The 23,192-nt window shown below is 35.2% G+C and overlaps 1 protein-coding gene across 6 annotated transcripts in view; it reads left to right on the top strand.

The window, feature by feature from the left end:
* The window catches only part of dnc (phosphodiesterase dunce), a 97,999-nt gene that overhangs the window by 8,162 nt on the left and 66,645 nt on the right, over positions 1-23,192 (top strand). Inside the window, exon 3 of one of the 6 annotated variants that reach the window (XM_065317940.1) lies at positions 7,767-7,793. The exons of 4 other annotated variants lie outside the window; for them this stretch is intronic. In XM_065317940.1, coding sequence (XP_065174012.1) covers positions 7,767-7,793 — 27 coding nt within the window. Of the gene's footprint in view, positions 1-7,766; positions 7,794-18,390; positions 19,149-23,192 lie in introns of those variants that run through there. One more of the 6 variants, XM_065317938.1, reaches the window with a different exon arrangement.

The raw sequence follows: 23,192 nt of genomic DNA, 5'->3' as shown, positions 1-23,192 counted from the left end.
CAATCATCTGCGAATTGGAAGAAGTGTAAATTTGATCCGAAATAAGATTATATTAGATTGGATTTTTTTCTTTTTTATAGCTTTATTCCAATTGGTTGTCAATGTGTCAATATTGACCGAATGTGCTCATTCACTACCACATATTATTTAAAATATTGACCCGCTTTGTTGAATCTTGGAACGTCGAAATCGAAGAATGTAATTGCATTTCGCATGTCGAATAAAAATCTGCGTATCGACATATCGAGATTGCGGAAAGAGAAATTTCTCGAGTTTCAGCGATTCAAAATGGACATTTCCATGCAAGACGTATATATGCTGACGTATTTCCTAAACACACACATATATATCCACATATTATATGTGTACATTTCGAATTGCATTTTCTGTTTGCTATATGTGGTTATACCGAGTGTTGTGGCCTTGGAAAATAAATAAATATGTTTTTCAACAGAGTTGAAGTTGTTTTTGAAACATTTCATCAACACAATTTATAATTATCTCATGCATAGCATACTCTTTGATGGAAAACACGGCGCTCGTTGGGTGTATAAATATTTCGACAAAGATTAAACGCAATTTCGATCGTTTTTTCTGCATCAACTTTTCACGTTGCTTCGTATTTATTTATTAACAGACGAGCGTATTTCAACTGATCCTGTTCTGTTTGTTTTCTTAAGTCTATTCCGGCGCAATACAGTTTTCCACTGAGTTTACTTCACAAGAAAATCGATTTTTTGTGTTTTGCTTTTAAAATCGCAATAGAAATTTAATTTAATTGCAGGGAATGAATGAAAGTTTAATGAATGATTTAACGCGTAAGAATGATCATAATTCAATGTTAATCGTCGTTTTGGTCGTCTATGAAGTTCTAAGTGTGTGCATAATTGGCACGCAGACGGCCGCCGCCGCTCGCGATATCAATCCGCATAATCGCTTTGATCTCGTCGAACTAGCGCATTAAGCTTGTGTGCTTTGAGCGCGCGCGCGCGCTTTCCCGCCTGGTTATAGACTCGATTTAGTTGTTTTTCAACTATTTGTAAACACATTGAATTATAGATTACTACATTTTCATACCCACAATATAAATGTAAATCTTTCGCAGCAATTGAATAAAAATAGGTTATAGCAACTTCCCTCTATCTTTTTTGAGGTTAGGAAAAAAAATTCCCAAAGAAATTGCCAAAAGAAGACGAAATGTTTTCTTTTTCACTTCACAACGTTTCCAATCCATTTTCATCGCATGAGCATAGGCACATAAAACCTTTTAAAACCTTCTTGGCGCGTTTCTAAAAAAAGGCATCTGAATGAAAGTGAAAAATAGAATGGAAAACCTGTACACTATAGAATTCATCTCATTCTGCGCCAATCTCGTTCAATTCTATTTCGGAAATTTCCCCACAGCCAAAACATGCATTATTACTCTGCAAGAATAATATTATTGTCATTATTTAATAATAAGAAAATTTACACAGCACTTACTCAATCATGCATCATTTTGTTGTTGGTTATATACACTAGCGCCTCTCACGGTGGTATTGCGCAACTGCTGCTGAGTAATTGCAAATCAAGTCGTTAAATCGTCAAGTTAAAGTTCATTATAATTGAATGTGAATATCAAATGATTTTCTACATTCGAACACATATATTATATGTATGTCGATGAGTGTATGCAAGCGTTTAGTTGAGAACGTGCCAAAATCACATTTTCGACGAGCTTGCAACAGTTAAACGCCTTTCGCCTTTCATCTGCATATTTCTCGGTACTTCAATACGCTGATATCTCTAGTGCACTTTGCTTTTCATCGTTTGCCGAGTTTGTGCAGTGCGTGTTCGCTCATTTCGACGTTTTCCACCATTTTAACATACTTGTGAACCTATCTAAACGTCATTCATGTGGTATCTAAATGTTTTCGTATGAATATATTTAGTATTTTTGGTATTTGAGCAGTATTACAGGTATTTTCAGTCGGATTATGAAATAATTACTTGGAAATTGGGAAAAATACCATAATACATTATTAATAACAAGTTTTAAGTGCCGCTAGCGCCAGCTAGAAGTATTTTTTACAACTATAATTATGATTGATACTCTTAAACACTATAATTGCACATTTTAGCCTTTTAATGTTTAATTTATAAATTAAAACGTACGATATGTCATTTTTTGTGACATAATCTATGTCTATACCAAAATTCACAAAAATTGCTTCAGTAGTTTAGGCGTGAAAAGAAAACACACATACAAATTATTTAAAATAACGTTTTGAATCATAATTTGTCGATAAACCAAACAAAAAACACGTATTAAGTGAACACCTGAATGCATTTAATGCTTATTGATAGTCTGGGCCTTCCTAGAATATACCAACCGTAAGATAATAGTATAAACTTTCTTGTAGTTTATATCTATGCAATTCTGTTAGTGAAGATGGAGAGTGCCCGCGGTAATGCTACAGTGTGCCGCTATGGCAACCAGTGTTTAGGCAGGGATTCGAGTGGAAGAAGTGCGTTCTCCGGCTCGCCACCTCCAAACCGCCCGCACAACCGCCCGCGCAGCCGCCGCGGGGTTTCACCTACGACCTCTCGAACTCAACAAACCATTACTGTAATATATACACTGATTACTCACAATGTTATGTGAATGCTAATGTTGTTGGGTACTACTTACTTACTTTCGCGTTGCAAATGAGGATAAATGAGTAACATATGTTATGTTTATTGATTTATATTCGTATCTATGAAGAATTCAACGTGCATTTTCTATGTTGAACAATTTATGGTATTGTAAGAAAAGTTGAAAGGTTTAAATGAGTGTAATTCAATGCATGTGTGAATATGACATGTGGTAAACATCATTTACTATGGTTGGAAACTAAATTGTTATGTTCACTTATTTAAATTTATCTTTTAACACTCAAATAACTTTCTGCGAGTAATCTCGGACACCCTGTCATGAATGTCAAAATTCACGGTTCGTTCGTGTTCGTCCTTGATCGTGCGCTTCTGCTGCGCGCGCATCCCCACTGGCTTGGCGTAAGCATCATGGATGCGCCGCTGCAAGTGTTGCAGTAATGGCGTGCAGTTGTTTCTCTTGTGACTCTGTGTATATTGTGATCTGCAGTTTGCTGAAAATCCCGTAGTTCCCCTGGGTGAACGAAATCCAGTGGGTGTTCTTGTTGAAGGTGCGTTAATCGATATATCACGTGTTTTTGTTGCAGTTTATATCCGTTACGCTATTTTTTTGATTCAAGCATTGATATTACATGGTTATAACGTGTTTTTTTCTTCTCTGTGATGCAAATTCCAGGAACAAGTTATTTGCTACTTGATGGAAATATGTTTTTTACTATTTTTGGACTGATGAAACTATTCATCTTGCAAAGCAATGCAGGAATTGGAAATGCATAGAATATTGCAGAATATTTGACTTGTTCATAGTCATATTGGAAATATTTACTATTGGAAGCCATTTTGTGCCGTTTTCAGCCGTTTGGATTCAAAGATACTGAGAATTTATTTTTCTCATGCTAAACAAACTAAACCAGTGCAATTGACTGACATTTACAAATCGTTAACTTAAAATACCCGAGTATTTGAAGTTTTTGAGATTAATGAATGACCACATCCACTTTAAGTCTTTAAGGTAGTTCTCGCAGTTATATTAGCCTGAAACATCTGAGATTCTATGTTTTCACATCCATTAGTTATACTCAGGTGAATTATAAATGACAAAATAGAATTCTGAACATTAGTTAACCAACCATAAATAATTAAGTTGCAATTTTTACAACAAAGCTTATATACTTGTTGATGTTTTGTTTAGTTTCATTATATTGTTACAAAGTTTACTTCCGTAACATTCTGTCTTCAATAAGCAACCTACAACGTCTCCTTGTTTCATTCTGCATCCGCACAAAATTCATTTCAAGAAGGTCCAATGTAAATAAAGTATACAAAGTAAACACAAAACATTGTTCGAAGCGAAATTCACGATTCGCGAAATAATGGCGTACAATGTTTGAGTTTATCTTTTATCTTTTTAAAGAATGAAAACTTTTTGTTACATCTTAATAATACGGCGTTCAATTTGTTAATATTGATATAAAAAAGTAGATCTAGTTGGAATTGCAGTTCTTGTGAGGTCAAAGTCCAAATGTGGTATAAGTTGGTATGTGTAGGTTCAACTTGGTCAAAGTTGATATAACTCTGGATAAGACCAAGTTAGGTTATGTGTTGAGTGTTACGATAGAAGAAAAGTTAGAGTGTAGTTTTGGCCGTCGGAAACTTTTTATCACTGCCTGCGCTGCTAACGCTTTTCACACTTCTAATACTGCACGTCAAACATTTTTACAACAATTCGAATACTCTAAAAGTGTAATATATTAAGACTAGACTAAAAACATGGCCAAAGATTTTTTTTCATCCTGGGACAATATTTTTTACTTTTTGTGCCTATTTAACTTTACGAATATTTCAGTATCTAGCGCTTGTGTAGTTTCCATTAGGAATTCTTTGTGACGGTTGGCGTTGGGAGTCAAATCCCAGCTGGATTTCCCGTATTTCACTCAACTTTCTGCACGCTCGTCTGCAGAGTCTACTTTCCTCCGACGGTTGTATTTTATTTTTTCTATTTTCATCAATTTTTCGTCTATTTACGGAATTTGCTCGATTCGAGCGCAAAGCGGACCAGTAATTCGGGTTCCCACAGGACCGACAGGACGACTGGGATGAAACAAACAAGTAGAGAGCAAACAAATGGATTTTTGAGTTCAATTTACAATTGTTTGGCGCACAACACAACGGAAACGGAAACAAAATAGATGTTTGTTGCAAAATTAATCAAATTCCATGTAAACAACAACTTGAACGTAAACAGATTCACCCTGGTTATTACCAGAATAGAAAATGAAGTAGTAGTTAACAATATGAGGCTTTTTTAATTTAAAAATTCGAAACTTTTCGCATTTATATTAATTTTTTATACCTACCGAACGAAAAAAGCTCGTTTCTTGAAGTTCGGTGTAATATACAAGTTTGGAATGCCATGGCACAACGTCAGTATGATGTAACATGGCGCCACATAAATTCGTAACGCGTTGAAAATCGAGCGAGAATTTTGCGCGCGGGAAACTCGGGCGGTTGGTCGACGCGGGCGACATAAATTAATATCAAAAAGTGACACGCGAAAAGGACCAGACCGCCCCTTCTGGAACACGCACGACCGCCACAAAGCTCAACATCGCCGTCAGCGTGGAAAATTCGCGAACAAAATATCGTATCATATCAAAAATATCAAAGAAAAACAATCATTTTATTAAATTTTTTATAAAAGCAAAAATAAGCGATTAATTGCCCCAAAAGCTTAAAAAACAATTTTTTATTTTATTTTATGACTGATATGATAATTGTGTAAACACTTAGTATTAATGCGTGCGTATTCGTGTTTATATCCAACATAAAGAAAGTTTTGCGATGTCATGAAAGCCGCTGGCAAATGAAGCATGGGCACATTTGTAAATATTTTACGAATTTAGGTATATATTGGGTTGGTAACAGCGCAGGGATGAAATGTATTAATATTAATGTGCACAAGGAGCCGACTCAAATGTATAGACATTCATAAATTCAAAGAAATATGATACACATTTCAATGCGGGTAATTAACTTTTAAAAATACCAACGCGATGCATATATGCAGCTTCTTTTCATAAATTTCCGTTTAAATTTTTTGCAAAATTGCAATCAGTGTGTATTCAACTCTGTGAAGCGCAATAAGTAAATTGAAAGTATTTTATAACTATTGCTAGTAAAAGTAACTAGATGGTGCTGTTTTCTATATAAAAAATATTCCACTTTGTGAATTCGTGACTTGACTGTGTGACAAACTGGTTTAACTCCACCAGACTTGTCAGTCTCTTCGTGCGCGACACCGTTTCCCTTCAGAGATAAAAGCTAAACGCTAGGAATAAAAAAACGACGCGAGTACGGCTTGTACCAACAAACACGACACACGAACAAAAGCGACAAACGATACACCATCTGCTTGGCGGTGGTGGTTGTATATTTGTGCGGGTGATTTCTTTTTTGTCCTTTGTCTCGACTCGCGTCTGTGTGTCTGGATCGCTTCCACTCCGGCTCGGAAGCAGTCAAACAAAGCGCAATAACAACCAAATAACGTTATATTATGTACAAGGGTGGAGTGAATTCGATGGCGGCGAATATGGCGGTCGTTTCGCGGTCGCACATTCATCATCCACAGCGTTTATCCCTACGCCGAACGTGAACGACCAAACAACTATACATCAACACAACAGATACCAATGCATAAGTAACAACAAAGAACTTGTTGGAATGTTAGATATGAACGATGTGGTTTTGAGTGGTGGAGTTATCGTGACGATTTATTTAGTCATGTGTTGTGTCTGGATTTATTTGATGATATTGGCCTTGGATTAGGAAGGGTTGAAGCGAAGAATATCACACAGGAAGGTGTCAAACTAGCGATAAATCTTCGTTTTATGTGGATACGTGTGGTATTTATAGGGAATTTATTACTCGCGTATAAACATAAAAGATCAATACATAAATTTAAGCAAAAAATAAAAATAACTTTAATTAAAAATTTGTTATTTTTGGCGGAATGCGTATTTATTTGTCAAAGTTCATGGCAAATTCCCAAACACTCGTCCTTGTTGTTGGACATTTTTATTACCGTCCTGAATCACCACTCCTGGTCATTGGTGGCTGTTAGCTACCACCATCTACAAACACCCCCGAATACCTGTAGTGGGAAATAGAACATTCCTAAACATAACAAGAGAAAGTCGTGCTTGACCTAGTACTTCTCACACATCACATTCGTACCTATGTGAGCAGAAAAATGTAGGAAAATATTGGATAGCATTGGTGAATGTAGGAATACGTGTAAAAATCGATGGCACTCGTGTTACGTGTCGTAGAATACCTTTTACACCTACGAGTACTCAAATAACCAGTAAAGTGTACAACTACTACATGAAATAGTCTTGAGTTTGTATACATGACGATTTTTATCGCAACGTCAAGGTCACTCTCATTAGAAAATATAATAAACAGGATAATTATCCTAATTAATTAAATAAACATAGCAGGAGGTAAAAATAATTGCATTGTAAATATGCGAGTATAATGATGTTATATAAATATTAGGCACATCCTTGTTTGGTACTGGTACCTGTTGAATTTTCTAATTTCATTATCAAACCCGGGAGTATTTTGAAATGCGCCACGTGCCATTTTAGGTTAAATGATTTGCTTCTACGCCTCTTGATGTTGTTAGTACATTACAATGAGATCATTAGAGATGTTGTGTTTGAGTTGCGCACTGCGTACACATCACAAGCAAAACGCTAATTAACGTTTGTCTTATGCATGCCTAACATGCGCGCCGTGTATATCATAAATAATGACATTGTGTAATATCTACCTGAAATTTAACCTGAAAATATATCGACTAATATTTTGTTTCTTTTGTTCTAGGTAAGTGCAAATTTCCTGATGAACACATCGATTGAATTACTACATTTTTTGTTTTTGTTTAAAAAAAGCACTAAAACGTAGTTTTTTGCACTTTATAAAAAATACTGTAGGCGTAAGTATTTTTGGTTTATTTTTAAAAATTGTACATATATAGTGTACAAATAGTTCGAAGTCCTAGCCCGTTGAGTTTTTTCTGCCTATATGGTTCGCAGATTAAAAAATTCCAATAATATGAATATTTTCAGGGAAGGGCCGATTATTCCGCCGTTTGGGTGAGCATTTAAACGTGCTGTTGAACGTACCCATTTGCCCTTGCCCATATCTATAATTAATACATATACCCATATATTTATCCAATTAACAAATCGTCAACGAATCGAATCGATCACCGAATTAAAATCGTGTGATTGATTGATAATCGAATACTAACTGGAATAATCCGACATTTGTTTAGCATAAATTGTTCATTTCCAATGTTAATGTTGTTGATAAGCACTTAATAGTCAGAATTAATTGTTTTAAACGTTTTAATTGCACTTTAGCATTGGTTAAATGTCGCATGCACCCTGATTGTACCTCACAACTGAAACATTTTAACATTTTGGCGAAATTTTAAATTTTAAAAGTAACAATATCTACATTGTGGCAGTATAAAATGCTTGGCAACTGTGTGTGGGTACGGGTTGTATCGGCGTCGATGATGTACTTAAATATTTATCGCCTGCTATGACGATAATCCTCCAGTCGTGGCGTCGCGACGCGTGCCTGTCATTTTGTTCCGTTTTCTACAATGTACTTTATACTTTCCACTTCCTTCCGTTTGATCGGTCGATCAGTGGACGGAATCGCCAGTTGCTTTATTTATTCGTTTCAAGTGTCCTTGTTAAATCCGTCGATTAAATACTCAACTTTTTTATGATTGCGTTGATGTCATGTGAATTTTTCATTATTTCATTGTACCTAGTACAAAAACGCCAATATTTGCCATTTGCTCATACAATGTTATTATTTTTTTATATTTTTACTGACATGAAACGAGCGCAAATCCGAACAAAGCATCCGCCACCGTGCGTGGTATAACATTCGAACAAACATTGATTTTCATTTTCTCGTTAAAACCAAAACAAATTCGCCTCAAAAGAAGACAAAAATAAATACGCGCCGCAAAACAAACACAACCTATTCACACTTATACACAAGCAAAAATAATGTTATAAATTATTTTTTTCTAGTTAACAAAACATTTGTTTAGCTAATACTGAAACGCAACGTTTGTTTTATGATAAAACATTGATGTATTTGGTGCTGGCGCAATGCACAACAGCAATTCACATTGGTTAAGTTTCGTGTTTGTAGTGGCACTGTAACAGTTTGACGTTATTAGTAAAACATGATTTTATTTTTTTTATGTGACATTACTCACATTAAACATTCATTAAGAATCGTGTTTATTGCTTGGCGCTTCATGTTGCATCGCATTTTTATTGCTTCATAATATTAAGTGCTTACGAAAACATTATTACTAGCGATAGTTATAGGTTATGCGTATGTTGTAATAGCGTCGAAAATTCCGCGTGCGCGCGCGTTATTTTTGTACGTCATTTTGATGCATGCGGTAATAATCTCGTGGGCAGACGGTCGAGTGGAACGTGCACGTCGTGTGGAAATCCCGCCATGTATCGGAAAATCGTGGAAACGACCTAGTTATAAACTCAGCGAACCGCATAGACTGCACGAAACCGAGCACATTCCAACCGACACACGCACACGCCGCGATCACGGCCATGTTTGAACTCACGCGGTCGGAAGTGTAATCGATTTCTGTTTTTACATCATACTGCTAGCGACACCTCGTGCCGAATGTTGAAAGTAACAATCGCGTTGTAGAAGTCTACGTTTTAGGATACGACAGATGATTATATATTGGTAGATTTTAAAGGGAACTTTACACATTTTGCGATTAGATGCTCCTGTTTTGAGGATTTTTAGTGATTGAGAAATGATTTGTTCGCTGCTTTTCGTATAGTCACGAAGATGTCGCTACATTTTCACATTCAATTTTGCTAAACTCGATTATTGACTCACAGATGTCGCTCCCGACTAATATTTAAACTGAATTTCACCTAATATTTAGCAAATAATTAAATATTCAATTTTAATTAGCATGTTTATTATTTATATTAGTTTTAATTAAATTTTTCTTATTTGTTATTTGAATGCAAAAAAGAAACAAAAACGATCCAGTATTGATTTGACCTTGTTGGTTGGCGCGCACCCCGGACGAAGAGAATGTGTTTGCACCCACATTCGTTGGGGCAGCAGCCCGGGGGTGTTTTACCCGCCTCACACTGCTTTCTCTGGCGCGCGCGGCGCGCTGTTATGTAACATATTCTCTTGGCGCTCGTTCGCTCGCAAATTGAACGACTGCGAATCGTCGAGGAGCGCAACAGTTCACCCTCAACTTCCAACCCGCTTTGCTTCTACTCAAAAGCGCCGGCACGAAGGAAAACTTGTGCGCGCCAAGCGCGCGCGTGGGAAACACATGAAATGAGTTTCCAAATTTTCTTCGCCGGCGAGTTAGCGCCAAGTTTCCGTAACTGTATGAAAATATATTTTTATTTTGTCGGCCGTTGCAAGTTGCAAAGTTGCACGACAAATGCAATGGAAAGCCATAAAAGAAGCAAGCGTAAAGTTTTGAGAAATTTACAATCCATCCTCAAGGGATGAGTTGATCAATTCCTAAAGAAGAAATAGTGTTACACAAACATTAAATTAAATTAAAATAAAAAATGAAGAAAATTGGTTGTAAATTTTGTCAACTTTGCACTGTTTACGCATCAATGTAAGCTTTTCCTTCAATCAAGTAGTTTGTTGATGCATGACACGAAGTAGAACAACTTGTACCCTTAAATCCACCTAGAGGGACTTAGAAAGGTTCGGGCGTCAGCTGTTTGCACAGATGGTGCACACACAGCTGTTTTTAGTGATTTTCTTTTTCCTTTTATCGTATCCATCGTGTCTTAAATAATTTTTTAAAACAAATTTTATTCTTGATGATTTTTATATTAGTTTTCTTTTAAAAATGAAATCCCCTGGTGATATTATATGACAACAGTGTGAAAATTGAGTTTTCACTGCCTTTTGAATTTTGGTCATAGTAAAGGCGAGAATATCGACCTGTAACGCACGGGTCTGACGCGGCTCAGTATTGACGCACGTGGGGGGCGCGTTTCATCCGCAAGGACTACGTCGAGCCCCGAACCTTGGCTGAGCCAAGCCCACGCAATCTTTTGTGGTATCAAAAACTATCAATGTATTGCACATTATTTGTGATTTTATTCGTTTTCTGCTAACTTTAATTAACTTTTCCAAAACTTATGCGCCTAATACAATTTCGTAGATAACTACATCACATAAGCGAAGACTTTGAAACTTGGAATGTTAAAATAACACCTGAGAGATAGATATGATTAGATTAAGCGTTCCTCCGAGCACGTTTGAATTGACGTCCTGAAAAGTTGAGTATTCACGTCGAGGAACAAGTCACGTCGCTGATCATAACTCTACGTACGTGATTAGCGTGTCGACAATTTTCTCCGTGACATATTGTTGACAGCAGTCAATATGATAACTTTATTACTCCACTAAAAAACCGGAGTAAAATATTATAAAATTTTAATGGATTACTAAATACTTTTCTTTTTAAACCATTATTATGACAATAATGAGGAAGAATTAAAAAAAGAATAAAAAAAAAGCTTGGATGAGATAAACCAGTATAAAACGAAAGATTACGAAGTAAAACAAAAGAAAAACCGTAATCGGCGTGACGTTAACCAGGACACAGCACGACTCCGACTCAAACTTGCGTCCTTAGAGTCGAACAAAACGCTATTTGATAATAGCTCGCACAAAAGCATAGCGTTTACTTCCAGGATTGCAAGCGTTGTGCGAATGTGAGGATGTAAGGATACTTGAGGGTAAACAAAGGTGCGTCATTAAGAGCCAGCGGAAGAAAAAAAGAAACTCGAAACCAAAGATTGCGTTCTAGCAATTTGAAAGGATAGTTACGGTACTTCTTAATGTCTATAGTTATTAGTATATTGCCAGAACGACGTAAACCAGCTGGAATAAAATGGAGCTGTTATATTTTATGTTTATATCTTGTTTGGTGTAACATTCCATCATCATAAATTGAGTTATCTTTAGTTGTTCTTTAACGAATGTTCTTAATCCTGATATTTGGGACAAACCAAATGTTTGGATATAAAAATAAAACAGAATGATATATAACAACATATTTATTCTTGATGTTGACGTTATCTGGTGTTATAATCGTTAATTCGCGAAAGATATAAATAAGGATTTAGAGGATATCATAAATAAGAAGAAAATATTACTAAAAATGGTGTAAAATGATATCTTTTTAATAAAATCTTTACGTACGAACGTGAGTTCGTAAATTTGACAAAATGAAAAACTATTTATTATCGCGTGTAGGAGTGTAAATGTCTTGCAGTCTGCAGGATGCGAGGATAATAGCCGATCGCGTGCTTACGCAATTTAATTAAACGCCAAGCGGGTCACGGACGTTGACGACGATTATAACACTTGCGAAACAGGAAACAGCACGAAGGCAGGATTCGGAATGCATGCGGTCATTCGGGATGGCATTCAGGACCAAAATTAATTTAGTGTAATAGAGCTTTATGTCCTGGATCAGCTTACAATTTAATAATTGTACAAATTTTTACCAAAAACTTTGGTAATTTAAGTTTTTAAAATTTTCAGGATGAAATACAAAAGACAAATGATTAATTAAATTCTCAACATTCTTGTTTCTTTATCATTAAAGTTTTCGAGATGAATTTTATCGATCTCAACACGATGATGTTTTAATCAAACTTTTCTAATCCTTAATTTATCCGTTTACTTACCTTTAACTTTTCTGACTGCGCCGTTTATCTCCCCACGTTATCCTTTCAGGATTTTTTTATTTTCTGCTAAGACTTTAAAGCAATTTATCAAAAAAGTTTGAAAAGTTTTTGAGTTGTGAGATAATTCATAAATATGGTTAATCCGGAGATAATGTATGTGAGCTCATTACGTAAATTCACTTGACTTAGGTTTTACTCGTGTGTTACTTAATAAAAAAATCAAGTGATGTTCAAGATGGAAAAAGGATGTGCGGAAGAAAGGGTAGAGGGAAGGAAGGATAAGAAGGTGATTTAAATGAGCAGCAGCTCACGGTTCTGCAGTAGGCACGTGAGTAATTTATTGGGTTTATCCCGATGGGGAGAATTGTGAAATTTACTATTTGTTGGAATTCTAAGGATGTTGTCAGGATATACAGGATAGTAGGTACAAAAGAAAAAATGATGTTATTAAAATTTAAAATATTATTTTGCTGTTGATTCGAAATAGAATTTTTAAAATTTTATTTTTACTAGGGTTTGGCCGCGACGTCTCGGTAGTGTTTAATAAAAATGTAATTCGTTTTTACTCTCTTGTTCTAGACCTTGTATGTGTCAATTCTATCAATAATATTCGTAATTTTATTTTAAAGCAATTAATTATATAAAGAATTGCTAATAATGCACTTCTGCGCGCCATCTCGGATTAAACTATGTAACTATAACTATTATTGAATCTCAATGCCAACTTTTATCCTGTAGAAAAAGGTTGTCTTGAGGATTTTCCCGGCAATTATTTGAATTTTTCTTGCCGGAAAAACCATCCTTGGACTTTAACAAACATTTTAAAAAAGAATTGGTCAAATTAGTCTGGGCGTTGTTGAGTTATGCGCTTACCAACAGATATTACGATTCATTTTTATATTATAGATTATCTGAACACTCTGTATATACATTAGAAAGACGTAAATGCTAGAGTTATTGCCTTGTGATACTGATCGTGATTGATTAGGATAGTGCACCAGGCTAGGAATTATCCTTGAATTTTGTATGTCCGAAAATGGACGTAAATATAGATTAAATTTTCGCTTTTTTAAATTTACTAGAAAGTAGGTTAAAATGAAGATAGCGTTTTGGTAATTTATGCTGGTGGCTAATAGCTGGTAATTTCCAAATGTGCCAATTTAAATTTTATCGCCACAATTAGCTATCTTTGGGTTTCACCCACTTTTAGAACCGGATCGATGCGGCGTTGAAATTTCATGCGCCCGGCACAGCATCACTTGTGCCACTTCCGAGCGTGTGTCCTTTTAATGAGCTGGCGCCCTTCGCCAAACACAAATGGCCACTGCGATGGCGCCGGGAGACAAAATTGTGAGAAAACTGGAAGAACAGGATCAAAGCTAAAAGTATCAAAGGATCTCATCCACGGATGGTCACGCAAGACACCGAAAGCTGCTAAAGCTTTAAGATTTTTCCAGCACGATTTTTTGCGCGCTCTTTTTCTCGCTACTGGTGAAAATGAACCCTTTTTAGCGCGTGGCTAAAATTGTACAAGAACAAAGGAAAGAATCACAATGTAAATCTAAAGGATATAAGTGGGATGCGCACAGAATGAGAGTGTAAAATGAGATCAGGATGTGTGTTGTGCGCAGGACGAAGAATACGACACCGGGACGAGATAATAAAAGGCGCGTTTATGTGGGCGTGGAGCGTAATTGCCGCGGCGAGCGCAGCCCCAAAATTAAGACTTTGTTGAGATAATAAAAGCAACAAAAAAAAATTAAATGTTAGTAGCGAAAAGAATGGCGCAAAAGTTAACGGATAAGATACAATAGCGTCTAATGAATACTTTTATATACATGCCTAAGTTTTTTCCATAATTAACTTTAAATTTCCAAAATTGCATTGAAATTTGCTTGGGAGTGATTATTACCATTCACCATTTACCTATATTTCTGCGCGCAGCCGGTATTCCGGAAACGGGAAAAAGTTTTCGCATTAGGCGCGCCAGTAAAAGCAAAAACTTTCTTCTCTTAAATTTTGTCCATCTTGTTTTATCTGCTGATAGATTTCACGAATTATTTTTATGACTTTGGAAATTTTTCACAACCGCAGCGCTCTCTATTGGTGTAAAATTAAATTAAAAATTTGATTTGTGTGTTCAAATGTTTCCGTAGCGTTGTATTTGTGTGCGGGGTTATGTCGGTGGTGGTTCTTTATGGTTGCGGTTTCCGGTCGTCGTTGCAAATCCAAGACGGACATTAATCATCCCTTCAGCCGTCTCGCGCTGACGACGGCGGAGACGCCTTAGGATGGCAGCCGTTGCAAGCTTGCAATAATTCAGAAATTCAGAATTCCCGAATTCTACGCTTGCCTTCCCTTTCCGGCATTCTCTGAATGTTGCGCACCCTTCGTACCCACCTCGTTTGCACCCTCGGCGCGCCGTTCTGCAGTATGCTCAGCTGTTGCCTTTTTCTTGCGTTTTTGTTGAGTTTGCATTTGTTTTCCTAAGATAGATATATAGAATTATTACTTTTGCGAAGAGTATCATCACTGAAATGATACAAGAACAAAACCGGCATTTTAGTAGTTTTTGGCAAGGCGGAAATGAAAAGATTTTTAGGTCACCGACGAGAAAGATTAACAAGAAAATGAATAATTATTAAAAGATGATTTGCAAAAGTAGTATCCCGACATGATTAATCACCAAATACTTAAATTTTAAGAGTTTTGCTAAAATAATATTTTTGTTTAAAAATCCATACTTATATAATCTAATGGTAATTTTTCTGTGTTTTAGGTGAGTTACCATAAATATTCTTACAACTCGTGATAAATTACCAAAGGTGGTAAGTAATTGCGCATGATAACCATTTAAATCCAAGAAAATTGATTAGGAAATTTTATTAACTCTTTGGCGCCAAGTTTGGTTATGTTTTATTGCTGTGCGGCACGCAAAGTTCACACACTTTATGATCCCTGAAATAAAATTGGGATTTATTTATTAATCTTCAAATAAGATAAATTCAAGTATTATCAAGTGTAATAAATTAGGATTTACCTTATTTAAACAACCATAGATAAGACTTTTATTTATTGAAGATGTTTGTGTTTGTATTTTATATTTGGTGACTGATGAGTGTACTCAGCACGAATTCAGTATGATAGAACGTTGTATTGTTGGTGAACACACCTATTATCGGAAAATCCGAAACTCGCGTTCGCAGTCGCATTCCAAGCTCTGCTTTGTTTCGCGTGGTTCATAGTTTCATAGCTACACCGTTTGACCTTTAGACTCCGGCGACGATGTTTATCTTTTGCACGCGGATTCAAGGAATGCTAAATTACTACCAATATAATACTGGGTATTTTAGCGGAATTTCTATGTTATATATGCAACCAACCATACAAAATTGTAATTTACGTTGCATATCCTGCAAAACATTAGAAAATTGACTTTAAAATTTACTCCAACGTGTTGCGAAACTTTTAGATTGCACATTTTCTATCTTGATCCTGGCGCAATCAATTTCCAATCTCGTATCAATCTATTCTCAATCCCCTACAATGTGCGCGCGTATTTTTTTCTGTTCTTAATGTTCTTACCGTTCGTATTCGTCGTCTTATTGAAGCAACATCCTGTTTCACGAAAGCGCATTACGTTATTCAGGGCACTTGGACATTCGGCATTACATTTGCGGGGTTGGGGTTGTTTAGGGAGAGGTCGGCCCGATAGTGATGCATCGCAGTTGGAAATCTTGATGGCCGTGAGCGATCTGTTTCGGCATTGAGGTCAGTCGGGCTCAACCTTCACGATAAGAATATCCGGGTGGGAAAATAGAGGGTGGAAGGTATCAGGAAATGTAGTTGGCGAATTTATATACCTATACGAAACAAAAGTTGTTGAGAAATAAATAAAATATTGGCTTGGGATAGACGAGTAAATGTCAAACTTCCGTTTCTTTGCCGGAAATTCCAAGTTGTTTCGTCTACACGATAATTTGAAAACTATTTTGACCTTTGCGGTGGAAATACTTAAAATACTCCAGTTGACATTTGCATTTTCAGACATTTTACTACATTTCTTCTAACAATATAATGAGTTGAATGTGGTTAATGTGCTGCCTATTGTGCTTAATGTCACCACCATTAGCGCGCGTCTACTTGGTTGCATACATTAAATTAACTTGTGTTATACGTAAGTTTCATTTTTCACATCAACGAAGTGGTCATTTATAAGGCACGTGCGCTTCAGCCGGAATCTTTTCCATTCTGAAAGTGTAGCGCCGAGAGCAGTGGGGTTATAAATTTGCGCTCGTTTCGTCTAATGCGTTCTTCTAGCACTTTTACTGAGAGCTCTGCTCAAAACAACCTGCGTTGCTTCCTCCATCTCATTTGTGCGATATCCCGCAATAAATTTACGTATAACTCAAAAATAAAACCGAATCAAGTTATATTATAGCTTGTCTAGGTTATAGCAACACAAATAACCTCAAAAATCAACACATCAGTGTTTAAGATATCTTGTTTGGAGTCATCGTTGTTGATTTTGTTGATGTTTGTTTGGACTTTGCTAGTTTGGGATGAGGAAATTTTCGCAAACGTTGCATCCACCTAAGGCAACTAGGGACCACTCTGTGCTGCAGTAGTCGAAACCGTGGAAACCCTTGGAGAGTTTCGAGTAGGGTATACTTGCGAGTTGAAACTAGCTTCTCGAAAGTTTGCTTGTACGTTTAAAGCGTTAGTTTACCCACGGCACGTAATTCAATGTTGGATTGCGTCTTGCGTCTTCCTGCGCCTCTCAGGACTCGTTACGATTGCAAACTTTTGGTTTGCTAGCTTCCGCAGTGAAATTATGCTAATTGATCAGAATAAAAAATTCATTTTTTAGTGTTGTATAACTGGTTGCATACCATTTGTGTGGTTTGGTTATAATTAGTGCGCTATTGAATTATGCGCGCCGCGCAATAAATTTTCATTAATACATCGCGACGTCGTCGTTACGCGGTAATTAATATTAGAGCGTGTTGTGTGCTAGTTTATTAGCTATTAATAATTGTGCCGTGGCGCCGTGTAGGAATCCGGTTAGATGTGATGCTCACGTTGATTACTCCCTCTTTGCACCGCCGCAAGCCAAGCGATTAATTAATTTGTTTTCTGTGCTCCGCGATGATGAAGCGTGACTTATTATTGTGTTGGCGACACGGAATCACTAACGCCACAAGGCAAACCGAACAATCTCAAGTAAAAAATTAAATAAATATATCAAAAAAGTTTCGTTTGATTTACAATTGTTTAGGTTACAAGATAGTTGTGTATAAAACTATTATTCTCGTGTTGTGAGTTGTTTTGTGCTGTTTTGTTTAATATCTGAATATTCTACTCCTCCTGGTTAGTTGAAAATAGTTCGGGAATTGTCGGCTGTTTTGGGTCGAAGGGTTCCCGGATAGTTCGGGACATTAAAACTCGATTAAAGTTTCAGCGCAAAAAAGCCCACAAATTATTTTCGGCTGTTTTGTGCGATGTTCTTTTTTATAATAAATATTTAAAAGCTTTTTTCGCTTTGATATTTAAAACGTGTGAAATTTTCATGACAAGATGACACTCCACTTTAATTTGTTTAATAAAAGATCAAAGAATCTTCGATATCAATCGATCACACATGAATGATTTATTTACTGTAAATTTTTGTTGATTCAGTTGCTTAACGTTGCTTAACTACAGTAAATATAGACAAATCAACTGCAGATGTCACTAGTGTGTATTTATTCAAGATATACCTACGAAAAAATAAAAGTTGTGTTCGCATTGTTGCGCGGTGCGCCGATTTGTTGCCGGTAGGTGCGCGCGGCGCACGATCAGCTGAACTGCCTTCCGCCGCCTCCGCTCCCGTCGTTTGCGGAGAGGTCCTCCAGGCTCGCGAGGTTCGCGAGCCGGCAGTCGCACGCGCGCGCGACCGATCCGCACACAAGACGTGTGCGCCCACGGACCGCTAACCAACGCACACTCACACCCACATACACATACACCAAATTTACACATAACACACACATACACCAGATTGTTTATAATATTATTCTAGTGCAGTACTCTTTAAAATTTACTCCAGGAAGACTTTGTTTCGTAAACGTTTACAAAAGTTATCAATACTTAGCGATAAAAACTTAAACAATTAGCGTGTGCGAAAGTAGTGAAAAAATAGTGATTATTAGTAAATATAATATTAAATGAGTGTCTAAGACTTTGTGTCTTTATTTAACAGAAACAGTGTAACTATTATATTAATTAATTTGTCGCGCTTCGTTAAATATCAAACCGCTAGTCGTGTTGTGCGTGTAGGAAAGAATCATATATTAATTAACCACACATTGTTGTTTGCGTGTTGTGTATATTTATCTAAGCCAACATAGTTGCAATATATATTTATATTTGCAGCCTCTGAAACAAGTTCTCGAGGCGAAAAATAAAAAAAAGTATCGAAATTTACATGAACACAAATAACCAACAAGCAAGCGTAGTTTTGATAGTTGAATGTTTATTAAACGCTAAAATATCACGACGACATATCTGTGCGAGTTAGTTATGTTAGATAATAATTGTAATCGCAATTGCAGTTAACGCGTGGGACAAATGTGACAAGTTGTGACTACTGTGACTATTGTGTGACAAGTTGATAGTGCTTCGATAAATATTCGTCGTGTGTTGCAATAAGTATGTTTTATTTTTTACGTCTTTTTTCGAACATAAATTGTTGCATTACTTATTATTCAATATTGACACATATTGAATATTTAAATGATGAGAAACTGTGAGGCTGTGAATTCATTTGTTTACATTTTTTTCGGATGTGGCTTTTTCCAGTCACTGATTCGTGTATTATATTCGCAAACATTATATTCGAGCGCGGAATTTATTGCGTTTTAGAACGTAACGGATGTTGAGAGCAAGCACATGGTTGTAATATTTAACAAATGCAAACAGTTGAGTTTTTGTTATCAAGTTCTGTTAATGGTAATAATATGACGCGCTAGTTCAATTGTTTTAGTTTTTATATAATTACTTCAGTATGTTTTAAGTTTAAAGTATGAATTTTTTATAAATAGATTCTCAGTGAAATTCTCTGTCGAATTTGAAAGATATTTCATTGTTTTGACTCTTAAACAAAAAGTTATAAACAATTAAATTTGTTTTATTAAAGAAATTCAAAATTATTAATTTATTAGTCAATATCTCTGGATATAAAAATTGTATGATCATAATCTTGATATTATTCGATGCCAAATATATTACTGAAGATATTTGTGAAGAAATTATTGTTATAATTTGAATACTTTTTAGGAAATTAGCTAAAAACTATTATATTCAAGTGTCATTCTGACTCTGTTGGTAGTGCTAAAATTATTTAAATATTTGACATGAGTGGCTTTCGGTATTCGCTGTTTCGATGATGCGGAATAATATTTGCATTGTTTGCAGCGCGTTTTACATATTTATTTATTTCACTTCATATCACTTTCGATACCATTCAAGTTCATTGCATACCATTAAGTAAATTTCTGGAAAAACGTTGTTTCGTAAAGTTTAAAAGTCGATTTTAATTGTTTAATAACAAGCGTTTTAATTGCTTATTAAGTTAATTGGTAATTTATGCAATTCAATTATTATTGCGAATGGTAATTGTTTCGTTTATGATTTATTTATTGGGAATTTACATATTTAATAAACTATCGCGTGCGGTGTTTGAGGTGATTTTTGAAAGTCGGTGGGAATCGTCGACTTTGTTGTGTTTTATCGCCGCCGGCGAGGAATGTCCGATAGCTGACGAAAACCACAGCGCGAAATCGCAATGAAATGCGAAAAATGTCCCAACGCGCAATCGTGTGCACTGATAACGTGCAAAACAATAGCCGATTTTGCCATCGTAAATATGTTAAATTTTATTTTTATTATTTTAGTTCCACCTAAATAATCGATAGTATGATAATTAAAACTAAAGTGACATATTTCAAATTATTAATTAATAAATTTCTCAAGTATTATATCTGTAATATTAATGATTTTATATAAAAAATAATCTCAATTAAATTCTTCATCTACCTGTGAAAACGTTGTGTTGATGATATAATTACACAAAAAGTTTTATTAAATTAAAGTTTAAACGTAAAATTAATTAATATAATTAAAATTATTATACTATAAATGGGAATAAAAAATTATTATTTATAAAATATTTTAATTTTATCATAAAAATTATTAATTCTTGATTGATATGTTGAGAAATAAACAATATAACTTTATTTCTCACTGAATAGCAAATAAATAACAAGAAACATCGAAGTGTTATTACGTCTCGTCAAAAAAATAATGTTGATACTATTGATTTTATTGATATGATTGATACACTTCATTGAAATATTCTAATTTTGCTAATATATGTATACGTTAATAACAATTACGTCGACCTTCGGCTTGTCAATTCGCCGTGCGCGCTAACTCTCTGGCTCGTTTGACTTGAAAACAGTTTCAAACTTCAAGTCAAGTTACCGCATCGCAACTTGCCCGCAATAATTATTATTATGATAATAATCATCATTATATGCGCTATTATGTTGCAAGCATAACTTGTTTGGACCGCTCCGGTCTTGTGTTAATTAATTATAGTCTATAATAGCAAAAATCTCAATCAACAACACAAAATTAAGCAAAAAAACGCGACGAGTTATTTGAAAATTCTAAACAAACATTTATAAGCAGATTTAAGTAGATTTTCATGTATTCATTATATATGTCTGTAGGTATGACAATTTGATGTTTTTAGAATTACGCGATCACTGATTGTATCCGCAATTTTATTGTGATTTTAACTCTAATTATTACCATGATAAATCAGTGTTCTGGTGCACATTTCGTTAATTATACATGTTTTGATGTAAATTAGAATTTATCGTGATGGCAATTGTGGGACATGTGATGACATTTAGTGTTAATGCAACTTTGTTGGAGATTGTGCAAGCAAACACAATCGAACGCTTTGTTTATGCTTCAGACACGTGATGATTAGTTGCAGTATGCTAATAATTGGCTATTGAAAATTAAAACAATGCAAATTGGTTTGGATTTTATTATTTGGGAGTTTGTCAGACAGCTATTTTTATATTGTAATCCTAATTAATACTCTGAAATCGTGTTTGAGTTTGTTTGTGACGCTTTCACGCATAAACCGTTAAACCAATTATATAGGCTATTAGGCTATATATAGGCTATTTTTTCTTGCAAAAATTTAATATTAACGGTGTTAAATAAGGGATATAAATTTGTCTGTTGATTCAATCATAGTTTTAGTTATATAATACTAGCTTTTGCTCGTGACTTCGTCCCGGTAGTGTTCAATAAAAATGTAATTTGTTTTTACTCTATTGTTCTAGACATAGTATGTGTCAATTCTATCAATAAGATTTGCAATTTCATTTTAAAGAAATTAATTATATAAAGAATTGCTAATAATGCACTTCAGCGCGCCGACTCGGATTCAACTATTTAACTATAACTATGATTGATCTCCATGCCAACTTTTATCCTTTAGAAAAGGGCTATCTTTAGGGTTTTCCCAGCAATTATTTGAATTTTTCTCGTCGTAAAAACCATCCTTGGACTTTAAAGAACATTAAAAAAAAAGAATTGGCCAAATTGGTAAAGGCGTTGTTCAGTTATGCGCTTATCGACAGATTTTGCGATTTATTTTTATATTATAGATAAGATGACACAAAATGAAACTACTTTTGATTAAATCTGTGAAAATAACATTGTAATAAATTAAATTTTCTTTACTTTGTAAATTTAAAACAGTATTATTTACTGCTCTCAAGCAGAAAATCGAGTTGTACTTGTAGTTTATCCGATTTTATAGTTACAGTCAGTTAATTGATTTATGTTGATTGTGATAATCGTCAGTAGGTCGGCGATGAGCTAAAATATCGACCATTACAATTGAAATATTCGTTTGTTTGTTGCAATAAACTCTCCGCGAAACTCCACGAGCGCTTTTACGACGCCATAAAAATTGCATTGTCCTGAGAGGACATTTCAAGGCACTCCGATACATTTCAAGACATTTAAATTTAAAGCGCAAAACTTCTAAACTTAATACACTCATTTGTAAACACAAGTAACACACATTACAATATTTAAATATTTATACGTTTCAAAAATAACTTTGGATCAAAAAATAAAAATAGCTAAAAAATCAAAAGGTATTGAATCAAATAGAGTGGCTTATAGGTTATGTGTGGTAATCCTGTACAGATGCGAAGCATACGGAATAAATTTCGAATCGTGGGAACAACATTCGATGTTGTTGCATTTTTCATGATGAACAACATGTCCGCACTTTTCGGGATTTGTATATGATAATTTTATTTACGTTAAAAACTATAAACATCTCGGTTGCCGATACGCGCGCATTTAAAATGAGGCGAAAATGCTAAACGCGAACATGAAAATGAAATTATTCAATTAGCGTTTGTGAACATCGATCAACGCAAAGTGATATAATGATGAAATTCGTATTTCGAACGCACCAGCGCCAAACACGCCGATATAAATTATTTAATAAATGTGTTCTCGATATGCAAAACATCGCTTTTTGATAGATTTATATGGCGCTCGGCGTTAGAACGCGCGGCAATCAATTCGAAATCGAAATTCAATTAACGGCCGCACGCCGTTAGTGCGTCATTTGTAATTCGAATTGCGATG

The sequence above is a fragment of the Atheta coriaria genome, unplaced genomic scaffold, assembly GCF_025399875.1.
Source record: "Atheta coriaria isolate IRGN ID8LTWV9N9 unplaced genomic scaffold, Caltech_Dcor_3.1 hic_scaffold_3_pilon, whole genome shotgun sequence".
Classification (NCBI taxonomy): Eukaryota; Metazoa; Arthropoda; class Insecta; order Coleoptera; family Staphylinidae; genus Dalotia; species Dalotia coriaria.
The sequence above is the reverse complement of the archived record's forward strand: the minus strand, read 5'-3'. Positions and strand labels throughout refer to the sequence as shown.